We start from the raw sequence: 21,881 nt of genomic DNA, 5'->3' as shown, positions 1-21,881 counted from the left end.
AACCATGGTAACGTCAAGGTGTGAAGTAGGACTGTTACTGAAGCGTATTATACAAGGGCCCCGTGTTGACTTTAATCCTGTAATCTGTATTGTCTAATGTTCTGTGCCATATATTGGACTGGTCCACTTTGATATTATGTTCAAAACCTAAAAACACACACACACACACACACACACATGCGCATGCACACGCGCATGCACACTCCTGTCTCACATGCAACACTTCACTTATCAAGTATTCTTCTCAATGGTGCATCAAATCTGTACTTTTGCTCAATAGTAACTATGCATTAATTTGATCAATAAATTACTGACTTAATGCTGTCTGTCCATCTGTCTGTCTTTCTGTTTCTGCTTTAGACATTTCAGTGTTGGAGAAAGGAAAGGGGGGGTAGAGGAAAGGGACACCTGACATAATGACAGACTCAGGCTCTCATCTAACAGTTGATAACTTTTCAACCATCTTATTAGTTACACATTTAGCTTAACCACATGAACCCTAGCGTCCCTATTCTGTGACGAACATTCGGCAAAAATAAATGCTTGTAGATAGGCTAGTTTTGCCGAAGAGATTTGGTGTTGAGGGGAAAAAGGAGTGTACACTGTACGCTCCTTTTACATACTCACCTATGGCTCTATACTGTACGCCGTACAGTATAGAGCCATAGATGAGTATGTGGTTTCAGTGGTTAATCCCGATTTCAAAAATAGCGCCTGGTGTGAGCTTGAGGACCTGCTATTTTCAAAATATTTGTGTGTGGTTGCCTATAATGCCCAAAATAGGGACACCAGGTTGAAAGTGGTTAACAGTCCACACAAAAATGACAATTGACACATTGACAATTCATTATGAGAGGAACAGTGATAGATATTGTATGATAGGCAGTTAATTAATTAAGGTTGGGGGAGGGGTTAATTAATGTAATATCCAGAGACTTATTGAATGATTGGCCCAATATACTGTACTGCTGCTGAAGGAAGCTGCATGCTCTGGGTAAGGTCAGCACAAGTAATTTTCATTTAGCCTCCAAAGGAGATGGTACAAATTACCAGAAGGAGGATGATGTAAAATACCTCAAATATCTTCACTGCTTGCTAATTTAACTGTAGAGTGATCTATATATTAACAATGAGGGAATATAAATGTCCTGTTATACGAAGGTCCCAGGTTCGATTCATTTCTGTTGACATGTGTCACTTGTCAATGCATCAGGTCAATTCCCAAGGCTCATTTTGGTTCACTCAGCATCCTGCATATGTGCAAGGCTTTTCAACTAATGCAGGACGTTTTGAATCTCTTGTGAACTAGGCAAGCATTCCAACGACGAGGCCTTGATTAGGCCTCGATGCTTGTGACGTGTGTTCGAGTAGGGCTGTCACGATTATGACATTTTACTTGACGATTAATTGTCATACAAATAATTGCGATAAATGATGTACAAGGCATAAATAATGCCTTGTATTATGGCCAAAATACACCATATGTAATATTTCATACTCGAAATCTGTTATAGTGGAAATAGCCGATCTACAAGCTCAAAATGCCACCAGTTGTGAGCTTTTACGTAGATCTGCTATTTTCACTATTTCTGAAAATGTTTAAAAATGTACAAACATGTTTCAACATGGAAACGATTATGACGATTATGCAAAATTAATTGCGAGTATTTCAAATAATTGCGATTAGGCGTTTATGTATTAATTGTGACAGGCCTATGTCCAACTCCAAGCCAATGGCCTCGTGCAGTGACAAGCGCGCAGTCCCAGTTGGCAATGTTGTGTCTCAGCCAATCACAGTGATTGAGTTTGTCCTTGATAAGTCAATCCTGTCTGTGTATCTTGTATGTTGTGTATGTATATGAGGATGTTGGAGAAAAAAATGATTTTTTTATAGAGCCTTTATTGTGGTTGCAAGGCTTATATTGCTAATACATTTATTCTCAACCTTTTTCATTTAAGGACCCCCAGTTTGATGCATTAGGCCGCAGATGGACTGCCATTTGATAAAATTGTTTTATCTCTGCTGGACCCCGATCTACACTGTAAAATTCTCAGTGCCTATTTAACTTTGACAATTATTACAGATTGTATGGGTCATTTTGGACCTCTGGTGGACGGCCAGACCGACATTGAGAAACAGTGTGCTGATGAATGGATTTGATTTATAGTGGGGGCCACCGGGCCAGCCTTCAATTAGTTGGGCACAGAGATAAGATATCATTTGATTAAAAAAAAAAAGCATTTATTTGGTATAATATTATATTTTAGGTGGCTTTCTTGAGTGGTGTGCGGTCAGATGAGGCACTGGCAGGTGAGAATATTTCATTTTTTATTTTATTTTATTTAATAATAATAATTTAAAAAAAAATCTGAATTTGTCTCAGGCTTACACATAGCCTACTTAGGTAAAACTAGTCAGAATAGTTATTTTAAAAGTATAAAACACCTTTTCATGATGGCAGGTGAAACCACTCCCCCTTGTGCCTCTATGGTGTGCCTTTTTGAATGTTCTTTTACCACATGGCGGTAGTCAGGACATTGGGTTAAAAGAGCTGTTTATCCGACACGGATGGTCGTCATTAATTGACAATTAATTACAGCTGTAACAGAACAGGCTTTCCTCCTTGGCTCTTATTTACATTGAAAAGGAGAGAATTGACATGATATCTTTGTTCAGAGGGATAGGTACATGGACATTGTCTATGAATAAAGTAAGTGCCACCATTATATAACAGTTTATTGACACAAGCCCCTTATTTGCTCTGTCTGTCTGTCTGTCTGTCTGTCTGTCTGTCTGTCTGTCTGTCTGTCTGTCTGTCTTGTCTGTCTCTATCTTTCTCTGTTCCGAGTTCCACTCATTCGTTTGTTATAGTAGGCCTATATAATTCTACAACATGTGAGCACATTATTTATATAAAGGCATATTTGTTGATTTATTGTCCACTACTAAAGACTGTAGTTTACACTACATTATATTCTATCCATGCATGATGGACTGGTAGCCATATATCATATCATAGTAGCCCAAGAAGTTCATATGGCCCATTTGAACCTCTTGGGCTACCCACATTTATTATGTCTCTGTTCTGCGGCTGCCTCAACTGGCAAATAGTTCAGCATGTTACTGCCTTGGTACTGTCTACCAAAACGTCACAGGGTTGAGTCCCCTTAGCCAACATGTTCACATCAGATTGCTACATGTAGTTACAAATGGATAAATTAACAGGGAAGGTTTTACTGTTTACATTATTCAAGCATGTTGCTCTGAATCAGATAAAAAATATGGAAACAATTGATTGATAATCCCTAAGAATTTTAACTGGTTAAACTTAACAAAAAAGAAAAAAAGAACCTATAGCAAGTTCACACTTTTGCATATGACATGCATGTCCTAAAACCAGATTTCACACCCAGTATGTCACTGCTGGAAGTTCTAGGGCCTGTTTCCTTCTGTTGCTGTTTCCTTCTGTTGCTGTTCGTTATTAAAAGTTTTACATACTTGTTTTGCTATTTTTGTGCCTTTTGTGGGGGCACCCGTCATACTCTGAAGACTTTTGAGTTGAGCAACATTTTCAATTTAACTGAATGTACTTTAGGGTGAAAGGCAGGTATAAGCAGTGAAGGAAAAAGTACTCACATTTTACACTTAAGTAAAAGTATCAATACCCTATATTGTAGAAATAGTATGTTAAAGTACAAGTTCGGTATTCAAAAAAAGCGACATGTGAGCTTGTAGATCAGCCAAAGTATCAGCCATATAAGGCTGAAGCGGATAATGTTTGTTTTGTAATAATAATCAAAATCTAGTAACTAAGTTTAAAAAAATGATAGTAGAGTAAAAGTACAATTTTGCCTCTGAGATGTAGTGGAGTAGAAGTAACATCGAAAATTGGAAAAAGAATAGTAAAGATTCATCAACTTGTAAACTACTTAGTTACTATCCACCACTGGGTAGGCTATAAGTGTGTCATGCTGGCTTACTTCTGACTGAACACTATTGTTGTTGCATATTTTGTCATGTATCTCAGTCTGTATCTTTAGTTATTTTTTGTTATTTGAGTCAAGTTGTTCGAGAGAAACAGAAAATTGATAACACGCGAGATTCTGTCCAAAATGTAGTCTAGAGCAAGTGTTCTTCCTCTGATTTTCTCCTTTATTGTGGATGCTCAGCTACAGTCGGCGTTTGGTATAATAAAAGCCATGACCAAAAATGGAAAATAAGTGGCAGATGTAGCAGAGTAAGAATTTTTTAAAAGTGCATCTGAAGTAGTCTTGCATTCTTTTATTCATTCCCACTTTTGTGGTGTTTTTTTAGAGTAAGATTTTGCGTGGGCAGATTTCCTGTCCCTCTGTGTGTGAGAGTTGAGCCAACTCCAAACCCACACAGTCACGCTGTGGTACTGTCAGCACAGCCTGTTAAAAACCAAACACCATCACACATACAGTATACGACCCTGGACTCCCTAATTGGGTCCCTAATTGGTTCGTACATGTCAAGAGGGGTCAAACATGATCTATGTGTGAATACAGCTAGTGATGTCATGTCCCCTCCCCCCGTCCTTGTCCCTGACCTTTTGACCTAAAGTAAAGTGCTTTGGAACATCTGACATCAATGGTCTCCATGGAATACATAAAGGTAATTGTCCTTATCAAATAAATACAGCGTGCATGTACAAAAGCATGTTTGCATACTACCGTCTGTGCACTTATAGGTGAATATAGACACTTGCTGCTGTGTCATAATTCTCTGTTCATCACTTCTCCCACGCACCCACGCACGCACGCACGCACGCACACACACACACACATCGTTATCTGGCTCTTGCAGTCAGAGACAGGTGCGTTTGTGTCTCAAAGGGAGGGTGTTTGCGAACGCGGGAGGAGGCGCGGCGAAGCCGCGCCTCCGACCAAGTGGAGCTTACTATGTAACCCTGCTTGGGTTGTGTCTCTGTGTCTCTGTGTCTCCGTGTGCACTGCCTGTGTGCACTGCCTGTGTGCAGCTCCTCTGAGATAAGTAAATGTCCAATTTAGACGTACCATACATCAAATGAAAGGTCTTTGAAAACTGAACACACCTGTCAAGGTTGCGTTTAAGCCCGCCCCTTCCCCCGGAAGCCACGCCCCGGAGAAGGCTCCTAAAAACTCCCCATTGAAACCCCATGTTAAATGAAAAGTGCCCGAATCGCTCCCAAACTTTTTCTACCCCCCCTAAGTGGGGGTCTACGAACAAATACATCGGGCTCGGATTTTGGCTCCGCCCCCCGGAAGTGGGTGAAACAGGCACTTCAAACACTTTGTTGAATTGTTCAAAAACATTCCAAGTTTTTTTTTTGTGAATTTGTATTTTTCTAAGATGCTCCTTTTAACGCAGATTTTTTTTTTTTTAAAAAACTTTTTTTTTTATTGGTTACTTTTTTTTAAATATTTTCTTTCATTCTTTTTTTTCTTTTTTTTGCGTTCGCTTACCGCGTTCGCGCGTCTTACTTGTATAAGGTGCTCTGTGTGTGTGTGTGTGTGTGTGCGTGTGCGTGTTGCCATGTATGCGAGTGAAAATTGTGTAGAGAGTCAGTGTGTTTGTGAGGATGTGTAGTGTGTGCACTGGGCACAGATGTCTGTGTGTAGGGTTATAGTGAGGTCACTGTTAGATTTTCTCGTTTAGAGTCATCTGTTTGGGCTCCAAGGGACTGTTGTGTTGTACTGTGAGACTGAACACAGCTGTTTGAAAGCTTAAAATTCACTGTTCTGGCTGTGTTTGGGCTATTTAAAGTTTGACACATTCATTTGGAATATGCCATAATGGCATATTCCGGGCTGCACAGAAATGTTCTCAAATTGTAGTATCTTGCCTTTCTTTTTGAAAAAAAGAAAGGTGTGTGTGTGTGTGTGTGTGTGTGTGTGTGTGTGTGTGTGTGTGTGTGTGTGTGTGTGTGTGTGTGTGTGTGTGTGTGTGTGTGTGTGTGTGTGTGTGACTGTGTTAAGTGATTCATTTATTCATTTGTAACTGAGAGTGTACAAATGTAAGTCCAGTTGGTGTGGACTGTGGACCTCTGCGCATACCTTTAACTGTGTATTTATAATACAGCAGGGTAATACAGCAGGGCTGCAACTATCTATTATTTTCTTCTGCTTATGCACGCAAGCCGACGTGTACAGTATGTGTCAGTGTCTGATTGCTGTTCATACTGTACTGTCAGCACCTCTCTCTAAGATGTGTAATAATAATATCTCTGTGCAAAGTGAGGAATGTCTGAGCTGCAGGGTGTGTGACGTGTGCAGACTTTTTTCTACTCCTACTAACTAAGTAGTGGATCATTTTTGGCAAGGCACCCCTCGACAGGCATGCAATGTGGTTTGGCGCAATGTTCTCCCAACCTTTAGTAGAATGTGTCTCTCTCACTGCTCTTCTCTCCATCTGAGATATCCCACAACCTCACAACTCATGATGAGATGAAACACCAGTCAAACTGACAACACATCCATCACAACTCAGATGTAATGTCTACACCAGCACCACCACAGGGTGGCGATGTTCTGACAGGTTTTCAGCCACCAGACACTACTGTCTGTCTCACTCAAGCCTGTTGAACACACTATGAAAAATGCCACACATTTTTATATACTGTGGAATTACTTGTAGGATAAGTGATATTTTTTGGTTAAAACAAAAACAAAAAGTTAAAATGTTAAAGCACTATATTGTGATGGTAATCATTGCTATAGAGTGTTTGTTCAGTTGCAGGATGTTTCTGTGTCTCTCCAGGTCTTTAATAAAAAGAAAATACATTTTCAGGTGGTTGGCCAATCTTCAACCAATCAGGAGAGAGTGCTGCTCATTTATTTGTTTCATGACTTCCAAATTCACTTGTTTATCCTGTGTCCTGTGTGAGTTCTGTCTCCTGATTGGATAAAATTGGTATCCCGACCTGAAAATATATTTTCGGTTTAATCAAGAGCTGGAGGGAAAGGGAGACCCCTGTTACCGAACACTTTATACCAATGAGTACGATCGGAATATAAAGCAATTTAACCAAATAATTACCAATAATAACAAAAAATAACTATCACCCTTACCCTACCTTTAAGTTAAGACCTTATTCATTTCTGTGCATGTCAGAGTAGTTAAGACTCAATTCAAATCTCTCCAGTGTGTCTGGCTGCAGTGATTCCCTCTAATCTTTTTAACCACTTGTCTTCTATACTTCATAAACCAAAACTTAGTTTACAAAAATAGCTCACAACGTTGTGAGCTTGTAGATCAGCTATTTTCGGCAAATTTTACCCCCAGAATAGGGATGCTAGAGTTCTAGAAAAGTGGTTAAACAGTTAATATCACATTAAACTGAAATACATATGAGTGGCATGCCACCACAATCATCAAAAGAAAAGAAGAAAAAAAACGTATTTGTTTTAAAACAAGAGGGGGGAAAAATAGCAATCTCTCAAGGTGAGGGATTAATCCAGTTTATTTAGCTGCAGGAACATCTGTTCATGAGAGCATTTATTATATCCTGGTTTTTAAACATGTCAAGTAAAGTTGCACCCCAGGTGTCGTATCCAGCCAAAATGTCAAATAAATGAATAAACAAATAAATATGTCCCTCCATCTGTAGTTCACGTTTCTCGAAAACCGCTCGTCCGACCGACTTCAAACTCGGCGCATGCGACGCCGACGACCCGAGGGAGTGTCGTGCCCGCCGTCGAGTCGGGTCGGATAGGCGGATGTCCAGAACCGGCAATCAGACCAATATAGGCATATGGAGGTATGGTTGTCCAGAACTGCCGATCTGACTGTTATGCCCATATTGGCATGCCCTCTAGGTGTGACTTCATTATGAAAGTCCTTTTTTGCATCACTGTCAGGGCCCTGCACCACTTTCCCCTTTTATCTCACCCACCAATCAAAATTCCTCTGTAAGACCCCAGGCTCACTTGTCAATCACTCCCCTCCAGGGCACCACTCGGCCTGACAGGTGAGGCAACAGAGGTGAGGGAGAGAGTGTAGTGCTGGATGTTGATATGAAAGTGGTGGAGAGATGAAGGGATGGGACATTAGAAGAGTGAGAGAGAGGAGTGCAGAGTAATCGCTGAGAACAAATTCACTGTCATGAACAGGGATGAATGAATGGGGTCAGGGAATCCCCCGAGAATAGACAGAGAGAGAGAGAGAGGATAACGAAAGAAGAGCGTGTGGGGGGGGGGGGGGGGAGGAGGGAGAGAGGGTGAGAGATGGAAGGAGGGAGAGGATGGGCTATACAGTAGATGTGAGAGATGGAAGGTGCCAGAGAGGAAGGTGAAGAGATGTGAGAGAGAGATGGACAGACTGACAGACAGAGATTGAGTGAATGAGTGAGGGCTGAAGGTAGGCGGATTGACAGAAACGGGAGTAAAAGGACTAGCAAGAGAAGCAGGCACAGAATGAAGAAGATAGAGAGAGGAAGAAAAATACAGGGAAGAGTGGAATCGAAGAACGTGTGCATGTATCGGCGACAGAGCATGAGAGAGAGAGATGACTAGACAAGAAGAAACCAAGCATGTGCATGAGGTAGACAAGAGAGAGAGAGAGAGAGATAGATCAGAAGGAAGTGAAGACATTGGAGAGAGAAAGTGAGAGGAAACAGGAGAGATGGAAAAAAGAGGAACAAAAGAATGAGGAGATGGACTGAAAGAAAGACAGAAGGTGGGATGGATGGATGGATGGATGGATGGATGCGGAGGAATGGAAAGTGGAACAGTAGATCAGGAGAGTAAAAATTATGTGAAGAGAGAAGGGGGGAGGAGAAAGAACAGTGGATGAGTAGAGAAATGTGAGGGGGAGAGAGAGGGGTGTGTGTGTGTGTGTGTGTGTGTGTGTGTGTGTGTGTGTGTGTGTGTGTGTGTGTGTGTGTGTGTGTGTGTGTGTGTGTGTGTGTGTGTGTGTGTGTGTGTGTGTGTGTGTGTGTGTGGGGGAGAGTTATAGATATTGATGTGAATTTAAGTACCTTGTCCAGCTGAGGCTGAGCTTATCCAAGCTAGAAAAACTTACACTCACATGCATGTGTGTGTGCGTGTCACTTGCACACACACTTGCACACACGCACACACACACATACACTCCCCTCTCTCTCACTCTATCTCTCTCACTCCTTTTTCTCTGCCCCCCCTCTCTAGCTGGCTGCCAAGGAGGGAACACAGCCAAATGATGACAAGTGTACCTCAGATGCTCTGATAGGATTCCAGCTCATTTTATTTCCTGCCTCTGACTAATTCAGTGTACATGAATGCACACTGTTGCGCACATGTGTGTATATGTGAGTGAGAGATGTCTGTGCCCGTCTACATTTTTGCGTGTGTGTGTGTAAGCAAGCGTAATGCAAATGTGCATACATTAACTGCAATTACAGTATATGTTGCATATACGCTGACTATATACACTGTATGTGAGTGTAGGAGGGAGATAATGTAGTTGATGCATTTATATTTGATGTAGGCCTATTGTACAGTATGTGTAGATTTTACATATGTATGTATGTATGTATGTATGTATGTATGTATGTATGTATGTATGTATGTATGAATGATGGGGTTTGTGTATGTTGTTACACCAGTCGTTCTTAAACATTTTTCATGTTAAGGACCCCCAAATTGTTATGTATTTGGCTGCAGACTCCCATTTAAAAAGATCTTTTGTGCCAGGAACATTTTTTTTTAAAATAGCAGATATAATGTAGAATGTCGATATTTCGAATAGCCGAAAACTAAATGGAGCTTAAATGCTTAAACTCGTTTTTCTGGGAACCCCCTTGAACCACCTCAAGGACCCCTGCGGGTCCCTGGCCCCCAACTTTGAAAAGAAGTGCATTACACTGTGTGTGACTGAGAGAAAGAGAGAGACACCAAATGTACAGTACGTGTTTGCCTTGCCATGTGAAAGTGCGAGCATGAGCAGACCAGAATGTGAGAGTGGCGAGGGACGGAGAAAATGAGAGCGAACGAGAGCAGCTAAAAACGATATAAATTATAATAAGTGTGTGTCAGTGCTTTAAAACATTTATACCCACAGCTTTAATTCACAAGGCAACAGGAAGTGTATATATCTCCCCTCTCTCTGCTAGCAGACTCCCCTACCACTTGTTTTTGCGGCTTCTGTTTCATCTAGGCTTCTGAAACATATATACTGTACCAGCCAATTTAATGAAAATACGACTATGACTCATCCTGCAGCTCGACTCCCGACGAGCCAAGTCACTGCTTTGAGTCGGGGTGTTTTCCGTTTCTTTGTTTTATCCCCCGCAAACGAGAATGTTCTTTATTGACTCAGCAGGATGGCAGAAAAACATCTTTCCGGTGGGGAACGATGGGAGAGGGTTTTACACAGCAAACTCCTAGGTATAAGTTTAATGAACTCCCCTTTGGCTGGCCTACTTATTTAAGATATGTGTTTGGATGCCCTACTTAGCTCACTTTTTGGGGTATTGCTGCTTTCTTTAGATAGTTGCGATATGGAGTGAGGCCGGTAAGAAGGGGTAGAAAAGAACATACATGAATGAAATACAGGTCATGAGCTGCATTCAGCCCATGATTATGTGATTAGGTCTGTATCTATATTGTGTGCCTAACTGCTTGAGACACCAAAACAAACTTTATTTCGTTTATTTTATGTTTAATTCTAGTTTGAAGTGTGAAACACTGAATAAATCCGTCATGGGTATTCTTAATCTTCTTGATTCATTGAGAGTCAACGTGGGAGTGTAGAGAGAGCAGAGTTGATTCAAATGCATTATTAGTGTGGTTGCCCGAATGGGCAACCAGACTATAGTACTCTACCGACTTTATTCTTTCTTTCATTCTAGATAAACTTTATTTTGTCGTGCTACTCCTCCCACAGTTTTTTCCCCCCAATTTTGTGGCATATGTCAAAATGATTGGCTTCATCGGGCCTTCAAGGCTTTTACTTTGCTAAGAGATAGGTTGTATAGTTTAATTGATATTGATTTATTAGTGCATTAAATGTCCCCATCCACTTTAATGGGAAAATGAAAAAACTCAAATTCAAGTATTTTTTATCTCAGAAACCGTAAGGGCTAGAGTTACAAGACTTGGAGGGGAGGTTCATAATTTAGTGTGAAATTACTAAAAGAAAAATTATATCATTCGGCCACATGGTGGCGCTATAAAAGCCCACTTTACGTTTTGGCCTATAACTCTTGAACCGTAGGTCGTAGAATAAAATCTTGTTCCCCCTAGATTCCTTGGGTCATCACGCAACTCCCCATATAGGCCACGCCCATTTGCATCTGGATAGATTTTCCAATATTGATTTATTAGTGCATTAAATTTCCCCATCCACTTTAATGGGAAAATGAAAAAACTCCCATTCAAGTATTTTTCCTCGGAAACCGTAAGGGCTACAGTTACAAGACTTGGAGGGGAGGTTAATAGTTTATTGAAAAGATTATTAAAAAAAGAATCACACCAGTCGGCCACATGGTGGGGCTATAACAGCCCACTTTACCTTTTGGCCTATAACTCCTGAACCGTAGATCGTAGAATAAAAAAAATCCTTGGGTCATGACGCAACTCCCCACATAGGCCACGCCCATTTCCGTCTGGATCGATTTTCCGTCATTTAGAATTTTCTTAAAAACACACTTTTAGCTCCTCCTCCTACAGATTTTGTCCAAATCTCACAAAAATCGGTAAACATGATCTATGGACCCATGCGATAAACAAATCCAAGCGGAATTTTGATAGTCTATACCGTTCGGCCGTAATTGGATTCCAAAGTTAGCGGGAGGGGCCCGTTTTACAAAAAATGCCTAAAAACGCGAACGAAATGTCCAGTCAATCCCAAATTTGAATCAATTTGTGGGAGGGGCCTATTTAGTGGGAGGGGCCTATTTCCTTAAATCAAAACGGCACGTATCACAAAGGCGGGATCCGATCGGCACCCGATTCGAATGGCATGTCGCGCGGCCTCCGACGGTATTCCTCCCGGCGTATCCCTCGAGTCCCGGCCGCGACCGGCGTCGGCGCAACCACACTTTGCAATTTCCCAGAATTACAACGCGTCTAGTGTTCATTATGAGATCATGGTCTCATGAAATGGCCATACGTTTTAACATGAAGTTGATGATACAATTTTACCATTACTGTCACTTTAGATAATTATGCTTTTCCCATGTTTGTTTTCAGTTTACAGCCATAACACTGCAGTTGATGAACTGAATACATAGGATCACAATGGAAATGGGCCTTTTGTGTTGTCCTTTTAGCATCATTGTATGATTCATACCACTGTACTATTTGCAAAATGTTAATAAAGTATTCAGTCAATGAATCCATTTCATATCCTGGGCAGTACACTGCCTTATGCAGTACACTACCTTATGCAGTACACTACCTTATGCAGTACACTGCCTTATGCAGTACACTACCTTATGCAGTACGCTACCTTATGCAGTACACTACCTTATGCAGTACACTACCTTATGCAGTACACTGCCTTATGCAGTACGCTACCTTATGCAGTGCACTACCTTACGCAGTGCACTACCATATGCAGTACACTACCTTATGCAGTACACTACCTTATGCAGTGCACTACCTTATGCAGTGCACTACCGTATGCAGTACACTACCTTATGCAGTACACTACCTTATGCAGTGCACTACCTTGCAGTGCACTACCTTATGCAGTACACTACCTTATGCATTGATTGATTGATTGATGTACTTTACTTAGTAAGACATGATAACATCAGTACATGGAAGTACAACAAATTCACTTTCTTGTAGATCTGCTATTTTTAAATAGCTGATGTATATGTTAAAGTGCTCATGTGGCCCATAGTTGCTTCTTTTGGGCTGGTTTTCCTAGACCTGGTTGCTTGTTTCTCTCACAGAATCTGGCAACACTGGTAGACGAGTGGTCCTAAATCATGCTGGTCTGTTTAGTCAGGGGTGGAAAAAGTAACGAAATCTTTTACTTAAGTATAAAGTATCAATACCACAATGCAGAAGTACTCTGTTACAAGTAAAAAGGCCTGTGTTCAAAATGTTACTCGAGTAAAAGTACAAAGGTATTGGCATCAAAATATACTTTAAATGCTAAAATGTTTGAAAATAGCTGATCTACAAGCTCACAACGTCGTCGCATCGTGTTTTATTATATAATCATTTATATCTGCAAAGTAACTAGTAATGTTTTCAAATAATTGTAGTGGAGCAAAAGTACAATATTTGCCTCTGAGATGTAGTGGAGTAGAAGTAAAGTACTGAAAATTGGAAATACTCCAGTAAAGTACAAATACCCCAACATTTTACTTAAGTAAATGTACTTACTTACTTTACACCACTGGTAAACGGTGGAAACTTTCACTTTATCCTCACACACTGTGGGACAAAACCTTTATCCTCACACACTGTGGGACAAAACCTGACATAATAATAATAATAAATGTAATAATAATAATAATAATAATAATAATAAAACTATCTTAATATAAAAACCCAATCATAAAATATAATTGAACATCAAAGCTTATGAATCTCACTGAAAATAAATAAACATGAAAAACAAAACACTGAATTCTAATCTAATTAAATATTTGAACTAATTACTCTATGAAGATAAAAGCAGAGATTCAATATATTATGAATGATTCAGTGCATCTTATGAATCAGCACATTATCACAGATTCAGGATCAGCACTGCACGTTCAAGCTAGCTAGCTCCAGGTTAGCATTGCTAACGGAAGTCTATGGGAAACGCCATTGTAACGTTAGCATTGTAGCGCTAGCGATGCTAACGGCGGCTAACGGGAGCAGTAATGAAGTTCCAATAGGGGCGGGGCTTATAATATCAGGTTTGACTCGCCTCATGAGTGTAAACTAAATTATCATCATTAAATGGGTCGCCTGGGTAACGCAACTTTAAACCTCGCGGCACACCGTAAGTAACCATGGCAACGTCCACACACAGATCCGGAGGTCTTGTATGCAACGTCAGGAGGTTGTCACTGTGACGTCAGAGCCAGGCTATGTATAAATGCTCAGAGACCTACACCTTGAACTCTGTCTGATCCTACTGTCTGTAGACAACAGTACAATAGAGAGAGAGAGAGAGAGAGAGAGAGAGAGAGAGATATAAAGAGTCATGTGTCAAGGGTACATGGACATGGTTAATATGATGCAGCAGCAGAGGTCAGAGACAGAGCATGATCTCCACTCTCGCGTCCCAGAGACCCAGAAGAAGAAACCACGCCTGTCCCGCCTCCGCTCGCTGTTTGGGAGGCGCCACCGGCACAGCGGTGATGACATCATCACCATCAAGGAATGTCCTCACTGTGCAGCCATCATCTTCAAGGACAACGTCAACGACATCAGGTTCCACACCAACGCGAAGGTGTTGAAGGACGTCCAACCCAACCAACCCAATATCATCAGGACGGAGGAGGAGGAGGAGGACAGCGGCCGTAACGGCGTGGTGACCTGCGCCGCCTGCAGCCGTGAGTTCCCCTGGACCATGCTCATTTTGTCGCTAGTGGCAATACCGCTTGCCATATTTTTGTCACCTACGGCGGCGCTCATCCTTTTTTGTGGTGGAATCGTGGCCTTGCTTATCGCTAAGAAGCTGAGGGAGGGAGTGAGTGATGGACTAATCTGAGTTCCCAGAAGTTTTCGCCCGCTCTCATACAAACGGGAGGGGCAGTGATGGACAGACACACTGTGACTCTGACAGCGGGTACAGTGGGTACGGGGAGGGGCACACATTTCTAATGGACATCGTTCCCAATGGGCATTGGGCCCAGGCCCCAGAGTTTTAAAAATGCAAAATAAATGTACTTTTGTTACATGTACAGAATATTACGACACTTTACCTTTGTAGATCTGCCATTTATGTTTTAAAATTGTACTTTTGTTAAATGTATGTCTGTTTCAAGATCTTGTAATGTGAAATGTGAATAAATATAAAAATGTGAAATGACCGTGTTATGCCTTCTTATTGACTACATAGTGTATATTGTTTTGGGGAGGGGAGGAGGGTCCTTGAGGAGATTGTTCTAAATATGCTAGTGGGTCCAGAGCTGAACAAAGGTTGAGAAGCTCTGATCTACAAGACCACAAGGGAATGTAATAATACTACTACTAATAATAATAATAATACAATCTTAATATACAAATCCTATCTTCAAATATAATTTAACATCAATAGCTTACATAACATGAAAAACAAAACAACGAATTTAATCTAATTAAACATTCCAACTATTTAGTGTAGTATAAAGTTAAAAGCAGAGATTCAATGTATTATTCATGTATTCAGTGCATTCATGAATCAGCACATTATCACATAGTCAACAATCCCAAAACCAGTGGTGTAAAGTAACTAAGTACATGTACTCAAGTACAATTTTGAGGTTTTTTTTTTTACCTTACTGGAGTATTTCCAATTTCCAATACCTTTACTTCTCCACTACATCTCAGAGTCAAATATTGTACTTTTACTCCACTACAATTATTTGAAAACTTAATTTACTAGTTACTTTGTAGATTTTGGTTATTATTACAAAACATACATTACCCACTTCAGCCCTATTTAAACTTTGGCCATTTGAAAATAGCCGATCTACAAGCTCACAATGCATCGCCATGTGCACATTGTGAGCTTGTAGATCTGCTATTTTCAAAGGATTTTCATACATTTTAAAAACATTCTGCATAAATACTTTTACTTTTGGTACTTTAAGTACATGTTATGCCAATACCTTTATACTTCTACTCAAGTACATTTTTAATACCGAACTCTGACTTGTAACAGAGTATTTTTACATTGTGGCATTGATACTCGTAAGAAATAAATGCGAGTATTTCTTCCACCAGCCCAAAACAACATCTGCACTGCACGTTCAAGCTAGCTAGCTCCAGGTTAGCATTGCTAACGGAAGTCTATGGGAAACGCCATTGTAACGTTAGCATTGTAGCGCTAGCGATGCTAACGGCGGCTAACGGGAGCAGTAACGAAGTTCCAATAGGGGCGGGGCCTATAATATCAGGTTTGACTCGCCTCATGAGTGTAAACTAAATTATCATCATTAAATGGGTCGCCTGGGTAACGCAACTTTAAACCTCGCGGCACACCGTAAGTAACCATGGCAACGTCCACACACAGATCCGGAGGTCTTGTATGCAACGTCAGGAGGTTGTCACTGTGACGTCCCTGCTGAAAAAACCAGCTTAGACCAGCCTAAGCTGGACCAGCTGGTTTTAGCTGGTCTTGGTGGTTGACCACCTTAAGGTGTGTTTTGGACGTCCAAAACACACCTTAAGCTGGTCTTGGTGGTTGACCAGCTTAAGGTGGTAGGTTTTGCTGGTTTAAACTGGTAGCTGGTTTAAGCTGGTAGCTGGTATTTTTGATGGTTTAGCTGGTTTAAGCTGGTAGCTGGTATTTATGATGGTTTAGCTGGTTTAAGCTGGTAGCTGGTATTTTTGATGGTTTAGCTGGTTTAAGCTGGTAGCTGGTATTTTTGATGGTTTAGCTGGTTTAAGCTGGTAGCTGGTATTTATGATGGTTTAGCTGGTTTAAGCTGGTAGCTGGTATTTATGATGGTTTAGCTGGTAGCTGGTTTAAGCTGGTTTAAGCTGCTATCTGGTATTTATGTGTATTCAGGTGTATTCTGGATATGCAGTGACCAACTTTGCTGGAGAGGATGCATGATCATGGTGAATTTCAGCCAGGTGCCCACAGCACGTGGTATATTTAAAAAACAGTAGCCTACAGTAGCCTACATAAAAGTGAGCAAAATCCACAAAGTCATAAATAATCATGTATCAATTTCATACATAACAATAATTTATTAAACACTTATAAAAAACCCTCAAAAACAACATTTAAATAACAAATAAATGTATAAATAAACACATAAATACATGAACTTCAACCTGAGGAACACACTAACACACACACAGTGTTCAAATGACTGGAAAAGAGTGAGAGAATATGAAAAATCGGACAGATCCGTCTTGATTACATGACTATGGAGATACTGTATACCGATGTGTGTGATGTTTGGAAAACATCTGTAAAGTTGCAGCCAAAAATGTGTCTTGCAAAAATCGGCCTGCTGGTGGCGCTATAAAGCATTACCCCCATATCAACCCCCCCCCCTACACAGACACACAATTTCTTGTCCTTTCTATTGATGTCCTGGCCATGGTCCATGGCCTTCCTCTTTGTGAGAATGTTCTGCCCCTGCAGCCACCAATGGAAACAGTCTGAAAGAAAACAAACAAGAACCCCCAACAATAAAACAAATATAATTAGCAATATACTGCATGGGGTGAGTTAAATGAATTGTGATGTTTTGAGAAAAACTTAAAGTAACTTAAACTTCACCCATTTTCAACCTTATCTTCATATAACTAACTGATCCTCGCTAATGTTCATTATACAATGGCACCATTTCTGTCTACTCGTTCTGCCACTCATTGGTGGAATGTGGACAGTTCAGAAACCTGCCTACCAGTGACATCACCAATGGAGATTCCAAGCTAATAGAAACTACAGTGTGTCTCTACCTGGAAAGTTTGCATGCAGAAGTAGAAGCCATTGTTCTTGCATTAATAATGAACAAATAAAGTTGTTCTAAATGACCAAACCTGCCTACCGATGATGTCAAAGGTAGGCAGGTTTCTAAACTGTCCACGACCTATCAACGAAACACAGAGTGAGTAGACATAAATGGTGCCATCTTAAAATGTGTATTAGTGAGGACCAATTATATGAAGATGAGTTGAAAATGGGGTGAAGTGTTTTTTTAACCCCGTGTTTCAGTTCAGTTAGAAAACATGCATTTGAATGAAAAAGGTGGGTGGACAGTGGGCAGGCAATAAGTCAGATGGCTACAATGGACAACAACAATTTGGGGGAAAAAGCTACCCCTGCCACACATGCATGTAGGGCTGCCACTACCAATTATTCTACTTGCGATTATTCTATTGATTACTTTTTTGATCTACAAGCTCACAACACGTCCAACGAGTTGCAAGCTTGTAGATCGGCATTTCTTTCAGCCATAAAATCGATTTTATTACAATAGAGTATTTTCTTTTATGATTGATTAATAAGCTTAATATAATCTCTTTTCCAGAAGGTGACATTCCCGTTTCCCGATCAGTTTTTCATAGCTTCATTTGATTGGCTCGGCAGCAGATATAAATTGGAAACAACCAACATCTCCATATGTGTTTCTGGTTGAAACAGTATGCTGCTGAGACAACCAAATGAAGGTATGAAAAACTGAACAGGTAACGCTAACGGGAATTCCACCTTCTGGAAAAGAGAACTACAGTCATGCACAGAGCAGATTGAATTATGAGATCAAGTCATAATGAACCCCCCCACCCCTCAGTAAACATACCTCTTCTGAGTCCTGCGGTCAGGGGGGTTTGGCCTCCCCCTTGCTAGTGGGGCATTCTTTGTAAGGCTCCTGCATGGTCTTCAGGGTTGTTGTCCCCCAAATGGCAACAGCAAGCTCCTTCATGAACAGGGAGTCCTTGGTGTTTGCTGCCACCATCTTCCAGATCTCCTTTTCGAGCCACACACCAGAGCCAATGTGGACCTGAAACAGAAGAAAACAACACATGTTTTAGAAATTAAAAAACATTTTACCATGACATTTCAGACTCATTTTTGACAAAAGCAGGCCCACTTCAAACAGAATTTACTGTAAAGAAATTACATTTTCAAGGACCCCCAAATGTGGACCCATTTAGAAAAGAGTTGGTGCCATGGACCTCCAATAGAGAAGATGTTAATTGTTGGATTACATTTAGTACAGAATTCTACAACTGTCTATACTGTAGGTGGGGAGAGTTGAAGTAATTATTATACAGTACATTGTCATTGGATTACATTCTAGCTGGTAAAATAGTAGTGAAATTAACCTTTTCCACCCGGCATCCCTATTTTGTTCATGCCATAGGCAAAACTGTTCAAAAATAGTTCAAAAATAGCAAAACATAGCTGATCTACAAGCTCACGATGCATCATGACACGTTGCCTATTTTTGAAATGATAACTGTTTCTTATTTAGCTGGGGACACTGTGGAACCCCACTTTTAAGAACCACTGTCCTACACAGTATGTTTCTTCAATACCTTGTCACCGTTGCCGTCAAACATCCCAGGTGTCGATGCCAAATCGTCTGACTCGGGGGAAGAGGAAACGGAGGAAGTTGCAACTGAAAATGTAGAGAATCATATTTAAGCTCCTTTTGGCAGTATCACAGTACTTATATTGTACACATTGTCACCATTTTCCGTAGAACAGTATCACTGTCTAAACACACCTATGCTGTCACTGGTTTGCTTATCTGCAGCAGGGATGTCAGGCTTTGCTGCAGAGCTATATTGGGGCCCTTCCTCCAGTTTCAGTTTTGCAATCTCTAATTTGTTGCATCTTAAAGCATGAACAGGGTACGGAAAAATAAAAAATAAAAACTGAATTGATGTATGCCTTAGTAGGATACCAGTTTAATAATGAGCCTAGCATCTGTCCACTCCATTTAACATGCTTTCTATATAATGTTTTTTAACATTTGTGGTCAAGATCTAAGTAAAAAAGAACATGAGAACAAATAACCAACATATCGATATATACAAAAAGAGAAGAGCAAACTCATGCAACTGTTTCGTTAACATTAGTCATTGCTTACTTAGTTTTAAGATGCTGTAGGTCCAGCTCCAACTCTTTGGCCTTCTTCTGGGTATGACTGTACTTGACATTTCGTCGTGGATAGCTTGGGGAACAACAGCATCTCCACCGTATTCAGACGAGTCAGAGTCTAAAGGTAGTGCAAGTAATATATTTTGGATAAAACAAGATGTTTTTTGTTAGAAAGTTAAAGTGGAATAAAATGTAATTTTATGCAACCTGTATCGTAGAGTATATTAATACAATATAACATACAATCTGTATGTTAGAGTATGTTAATACAAATAATACAATATAACTTATATAATTGGGGTGGTTGTATTTAGTCTCCCTGCTCTTCTATTGAGACATTTAGATAGTGTCAAAGGTCATGTCTCACCTAGACACAGGATCTGACATGAATTTTGATCTGATGGTCAAGATTCAATGTATCACCTGAGCAAGCAGGCAGGCTCTATTAGCTCAATGGTAAAAGGTTACAGCACTTGCTCAGGAAACCGGGTTCAAATCCGGGGTAGAAGAGGAAAGTTACATAGTGCAGCTTTAACCCATTAAGACCTGGGGCCGATTCTAAAAATGCTCTCTAAATCCTAAAAGTTTTTTGAACATAAAAGGAAAAAGATTTGAGGTACAAATGTTCACTTTAAAACATATATATTCAAAGATTTTCAAAAATAGCAGATCTACATGCTCATAGCGCGCCACTCGGTGTCGCGCTATGAGCTTGTAGATCTGCTATTTTTGAAGCCAAAGGTCTAGCCAAAGAAATCAAAACAATTACACAGATGCGTTCCTGGTCTAAATGGGTTCAAATTTTGTATGCCCACTTCTTTGTGTCATCACTTCCAATTGTAACTTATTTATCCTGTATCCTGTATGAGTTCTGATTGGTTAAATTTGGTATTCCTGGAAATGCATTTTCGGCTTACTAAAGAGGTGGAGAGTCTGGGAGACCCCTGTTACTGAACAAGCAATGATTACTTTAATATTTAACAAAACAATATCACTTTACCTTCAAACTGTTTTCTTCTCTTTGTGGGAGGGGGGGGGGGGGGGGGCATAACACATAATGGTTCTCTCTGGGTTCCTTTTTCTCTTTTAGTAGGGCTGCAAACCATTCATTTTGGCCACTGCAGCCAAATAAATGTGTAATAATAACACACACACACACAGACAGACAGACAGTCTGAGACAGACAAGGGAATCATTAATGTTCAGAGTTCACGGGATATTAAAACACTCTGTAGCTTCATCACTGAAAGCGTGTGTCCACACACACACACACACACACACACACACACACACACACACAGACGTCATATTCTGAATTTAGTTTTGAGCGGCACACAGGCAAGCAGTAGTGGCCTATAGTATAAATTATATTGTATATTCCCACTATAATTTATTGTAATTATTGTCATAATCCCTTTATCAAGACAAATTAAATAACTAAATGTGTAGAGTTGGGTCATGACATGAGTCACTTGTGATTGACTTCGAACACAGCAGCCTACGCACTTAATTATCAATACAGTAATAGTAGGCTAAAACGCCTACATAAATAGTATTTCTGTGTGTCAACACTCACCTAAAATGTCCGCCGCTTCTTCTTCTTTCTTTTATCTTCTCTGAAGCCGGTTTAAAATTATTTTTGATGAATCCAAAGCAACGCAATAAACTTTCTACTGAAGTGAGAGCTGCAGCCTGCAGGCAGCTCGCCTCAGACATTCATTCTCCCCGCGTATCCCGAGCGGTCGCGAGCATAGAGTTCAAGGGTCACGAGCCTGCTGAGACAGTGTTGCCAGATTTTGTGAGAGAAATAAGCAGCCAGGTCTGTGAAAAAAATTAAGCCCAAAAGAAGCGACATTTAAACCTATTTGAAAATAGCCGATCTACAAGCTCACAGTGCGTCGCAACACATTGCAACACATTGTGAGCTTGTAGATCTGCTATTTTCAAAAATAATAAGTGAAATATTTCACTAATATTTACAAGCAACTTTACAGAAAAACAAGCCCAAAGTCACTTATAATAAGCAGATATGGCAACACTGCTCAGGGCCCATAAAGGGCCCGCTTCTCTGTAAAAACAGATGTACAAGCTCACAACACGTCAAATTGCGACAAGATGTAGATCTGTAGATCTGTTCATTTTGGTAACCATAGCAAAAAAAGTGTTATTTAGAATC

The 21,881-nt window shown here is 40.4% G+C and overlaps 2 protein-coding genes across 2 annotated transcripts in view; one reads left to right on the top strand and one right to left on the bottom strand.

Moving 5' to 3' along the window:
- Window positions 1-21,881, top strand: part of dalrd3 (DALR anticodon binding domain containing 3) — a 62,787-nt gene that overhangs the window by 15,434 nt on the left and 25,472 nt on the right. The gene's annotated exons all lie outside the window — the stretch shown is intronic.
- On the bottom strand, window positions 16,810-21,331 carry LOC308097261 (uncharacterized protein). Its single transcript, XM_080444935.1, has 6 exons — window positions 21,282-21,331; window positions 20,706-20,823; window positions 19,695-19,823; window positions 19,138-19,220; window positions 18,399-18,599; window positions 16,810-17,253 (listed from the first exon to the last, which is right to left on the bottom strand). The coding sequence occupies exons 2-5, from the start codon at window positions 20,809-20,811 to the stop codon at window positions 18,417-18,419; spliced, it is 501 nt and encodes a 166-aa protein (XP_080301061.1). The 5' UTR covers window positions 20,812-20,823; window positions 21,282-21,331; the 3' UTR covers window positions 16,810-17,253; window positions 18,399-18,416.

The sequence above is a fragment of the Gymnoscopelus braueri genome (genome assembly GCF_963280865.1).
Source record: "Gymnoscopelus braueri genome assembly, chromosome: 12".
NCBI classification, from domain to species: Eukaryota; Metazoa; Chordata; class Actinopteri; order Myctophiformes; family Myctophidae; genus Gymnoscopelus; species Gymnoscopelus braueri.
The sequence above is the reverse complement of the archived record's forward strand: the minus strand, read 5'-3'. Positions and strand labels throughout refer to the sequence as shown.

Excerpts from the sequence above, each read along its gene's own strand:
- LOC308097261 (XM_080444935.1), bottom strand. The coding sequence starts at position 20,811 with ATGGTTTGCAGCCCTACTAAAAGAGAAAAAGGAACCCAGAGAGAACCA. Across the intron at positions 19,221-19,694 it reads CTACAGCATCTTAAAACTAA|TTGCAACTTCCTCCGTTTCC; the intron begins GTAAGCAATGAC and ends CTACATTTTCAG. Across the intron at positions 18,600-19,137 it reads TTGACGGCAACGGTGACAAG|GTCCACATTGGCTCTGGTGT; the intron begins GTATTGAAGAAA and ends CTTCTGTTTCAG.